The sequence below is a fragment of the Octopus bimaculoides genome, chromosome 23, assembly GCF_001194135.2.
Source record: "Octopus bimaculoides isolate UCB-OBI-ISO-001 chromosome 23, ASM119413v2, whole genome shotgun sequence".
Lineage (NCBI taxonomy): Eukaryota > Metazoa > Mollusca > Cephalopoda > Octopoda > Octopodidae > Octopus > Octopus bimaculoides.
In genome coordinates, this window is record NC_069003.1 from 21,299,682 (window position 1) to 21,303,748 (window position 4,067).

General features: G+C 38.4%; 1 protein-coding gene across 1 annotated transcript in view; it reads right to left on the reverse strand.

Annotated features, from left to right (window-relative positions):
- Positions 1-4,067, reverse strand: part of LOC106867809 (FERM, ARHGEF and pleckstrin domain-containing protein 2) — a 20,738-nt gene that overhangs the window by 16,206 nt on the left and 465 nt on the right. The window contains exons 2-4 of the mRNA XM_052976040.1: positions 3,550-3,677; positions 2,209-2,290; positions 1-129 (exon numbers count right to left, since the gene is read on the reverse strand). The exon at positions 1-129 is cut by the window's left edge and continues 73 nt beyond it. Of these exons, the coding sequence (XP_052832000.1) occupies positions 1-129; positions 2,209-2,290; positions 3,550-3,677 (339 nt within the window). The remainder of the gene's footprint in view (positions 130-2,208; positions 2,291-3,549; positions 3,678-4,067) is intronic.

Genomic DNA, 4,067 nt, shown 5'->3' on the forward strand with positions numbered 1-4,067 from the left:
CAAAGGCAAGTAACACGTTTTTTCAGCCTCAAATTCTTTGTACAACTGCTCGAATTCTCTGTTCCGTTTGAGGGTTAGTTCCAATTCGGAGAGCATCTCTTCAAGCCGATCTAAGTAAGTTCGATAAATCTGAAAACCATTCATAAAAAGAAAAAAAAAAAGATAGGATAAGAAGAGTATAAAGACAGAAAAAAAAAAGGATGCAAATAGATGAGAGAAGGCAAAAATATAAGGAGAAAGAAATAAGTCATTAAAAGAAAAAGCATGAGAAAAATTATTATCATAATAATAATTCTTTCAAATTTTGGGACAAAGCTAGCAGTTTTGAGGAGAGGAAGCAAGTTGGGAGCAAGCAAATTCTGCCAGTTTATTGCTTTAATAATAATGGTTTCTCATTTTGGCACAAGGCCAGCAATTTTAGGAGATAAGGTAAGTCGATAAAAATCAACCCAGTACTTCACTAGTACTTTATTTTACTGATCTGCGAGGGATGAAAAGCTCAGTGGATGCTGGTGGAATTTGAACTCAAGACATTATAAGTTGGAAGAAATATCACAAGGTACTTTGATTGTCGCTCTAATAATTCTGCCTGCTTGCTACCGTCATCATCATCATCATCATTTAATGTTCATTTTCCATGCTGGCATAGATTGGATGGTTTGACAGGAGCTGGCTAGTTCGAGAGCTGCCAGGGCCCCACTTGTCTGTTTTGGCTGGATGCCCTTCCTAATGCCAACCACTTTACAGAATGTACTGGGTGCTTTTTACATGACACTGGCACAGGTGCTCTTATGTGGCACCAGCATGGGTGCTTTTACGTAGCCCCAACACCTGCAAGCCAGCAAGAATAGGATCTTTCAACTGAGAGAGGGATGTAGAGGACATGTTTGTATGGATGGCCATGCGTTTACTTAGCTTATCTTAATAATAATAATAATAATAATAATAATCCTTTCTGCTATAGGTACAAGGCCTGAAATTTTGGGGGAAATAATAAGTCAACTACGTTAACCCCAGTGCTTAACTGGTACCCATTTTATCAATCCCAAAAGGACGACAGGCAAAGTCAGCCATGGTGGAATTTGAACTCAGAACGTGAAGATAGGTAAAATGCTGCAAAGCATTTTGCCCAGGGTGCTAATGATTCTGTCAGCTTGCTATTATTATTAATACATTGTTTCTTTGTTAAAGCAAGTAGGTGGAGAAAAACCTTGACAACATAATACCGTAAAATATACACCCTCCTAATATCATATTATGCACTCTCTTAACATCATATATTATATACACCCCTAGTTTTTATTTTTATTTTGATGGGAAAGTGTGTATTTCTGATGGAGATTTCCGGTAATGAAGAAGACTAGCTGTTCTGTAATGAGATAAGCTTTGAATCAATGTTTAACCTTTTAGCATTCAAACCGGGCCCAAATATTGTAAACTGACCAGATCAAGCCTCTCACAATTACCCTGTTAAGTCATCCTAAGAGTAAACAATCAGTTCATTGAGATCTGAAAGCTATGAGATAATACATTTGAATGAATAAGCATTACATATAATGGAATAATCTGAATGCTAAAAGGGTTAAATCTAGTCAAGACATGCAGGGGTGGTAACTCCACATCTCAAAATAAATTTTAACAAAATCAAAATGTGTGGACTTGGGACAGTGTAGAGTAGTGCTACTCAAAGTGGTGGTCCGCAGACCGGTGCCAGTCCCCAAGCCATCAGCTGCGGTATGCATTGAGTTTCCAGAAAAGAAAGAAACATTATAAAATGCTTATGTAATATCGTATTATTTGTTTATAAAATAAATATTAAAAAAACTGTCAACTTTTATTATATTCATTATATATATTGTTTACGGTATAAATTAATATTACTAAGAAATATTCTTTTCTACTCTAGGCACAAGGCCCAAAATTTTTGGGGAGGAGGCCAGTCAATTAGATTGACCCCAGAATGCAACTGGTACTTAATTTGACCTTGGCGGAGTTTGAACTCAGAACATAAAGACAGACGAAGCGCTAAGCATTTCGCCCAGTGTGCTAACATTTCTGCCAGCTTGCTGCCTTATTACAAAGAAATATTACTGGTCCCTGGCACATTAGGGGAAAAAAAAAAACCCTGCCAGTGTGCCACATCAGATAGTTTGAGAAGCACTGGTGTAGAACATGAAGAAAAGATGCATAAAGCAGAATGGTACTTACAGGAAGGACAGTATCCAGTTCTAGCAAGACGTTACCAATTTTCTGCGATTCTGGATTTACTGGGGTGTTATATTTGCCTTCCCTGTAAAGAAAAAGAACAAAGAATTATGAAAAGAGAGAGAAAAGAAATAAATGAGGAGAGAAGAGGGGGGGGATTGGAGGGGAGGTAAAAAAAAAAAAGAGTCAGAAGTCATACAGAAGGAATAGAACAGTATTGAATGGTTATTTGAAAGAATGAAATAGGGAAGCAGTGTGACTATATACCATTTTTTTTTTTGCTTCAGTCATTAGACTGCGGCCATGCTGGGGCACCACCTTGAAAGAATCGACCCCAGTACTTATTCTAGTCTTAAGCCTGGTACTTATTCTATTTGTCTCTTTTGTTGAACCACTAAGTTACAGGAATGTAAATACAACAACACATGTTGCAGTGATGGTGGGGCACAAACAGAGATGCATGCCCCCACCACACACATATCACAAGCTTCTTTCAGTTTTTGTCCACCGAATCCACTCCCAATGCTTTGGTCAACCTGAGGCTATAGTAGAAGACACTTGCCTAAGATGCCACGCAGTGGGACTGAACTTGTAATCATGTGGTTGGGAAGCAAACCTCTTACCAAGGCAAAAAGGTTCATCATCATCTAACGTCTGCTTTCCATTCTGGCATCGGTTGGATGGTTTGACAGGAGCTGGTCAGCTAGAGAGCTGCTGACCAGCTCAGCAGCTCTCCACAATATTTGTATCGCCTTTTGGTTGATGGCTACAAAAACCATTAGCAAATGTGTTGCACATTAATCTGTTCAACTGTCATGTACAAAACACGAGATACATTCAAGCTTTTACATGTAAAATATGTCATATTTTCATGTCTTTAATGTCACATGTATAAAACACGTAGTAGCAGCAACTGTTTGAATAACTGGCAATGTGAAACTCAGATAAATTCCAAGTACTTACGGTATACATATATTGTTTATCTGTTACTGGTCTCAACCTGTAAGCTGTGACCATGCTGGTGCAATGTCCATTTTACTAAGCTGAGGGTATGCAGGTATTTTGAAAATACTTCACTGAGTGACGACCATGCCCAGCATAGTTATGGGCTGCCCTTTGGCAAGGAATAGCGCCCATTGAGCCACCCTGCCAGGAATAAGGTGAAGTCATGACACTGCAGCATGGCAGATTGTGAAGCGGTAGCAGAAGAGCTCAACTGAGCCAATGGTGCTTCTTACATTGATGGTGAGTGGAGGAATCCTGGGAGATCAATGGTCAGGATCACCAAGAACAGGAACAGAAAGTGGAATGAGAATAATTGACAATTGTCTTTGAAATAGTTACCATGAAATAATTCTCTGCTCTATGTTCCTGATGAAGTTGCAATGGAAGTTGTAGATGGGACAAAGGGTAGAGAACATTAGATGAGAAAGATAATCAGGCATCACAGAGTTCACAGCATTTTGGAAAGACTGAAAATAAAAGAAAAAGAAAACAAGGAAATAAGAAATGAAAGGTAAAAACTTCAAACACTTGATTGAAATTAACCTTTTGATGCCATCCCACCTGAGACCTCTCCTGCTTCTATGATACAATATTCTTGTTTTAAAGTGATCAAAATTAAAACTTGCCATCAAAATTTAGGGGATTCATTGATTAAGTTGACCCCAGTGTTCAACTGGTACTTATTTTATTGACTCTGAAAGAATGAAAGGCAAAGTTGATCTCGGTTCAAATTCCACTAACGTCAGCTTTACCTTTCATCCTTTTGGAGTTGATAAAATAAGTACTAGTTAAACACTGGGGTCAATTTAACTGACTAAGCCCTTCCACCAAACTTGCTGGCTTTGTGCCAGAATTCA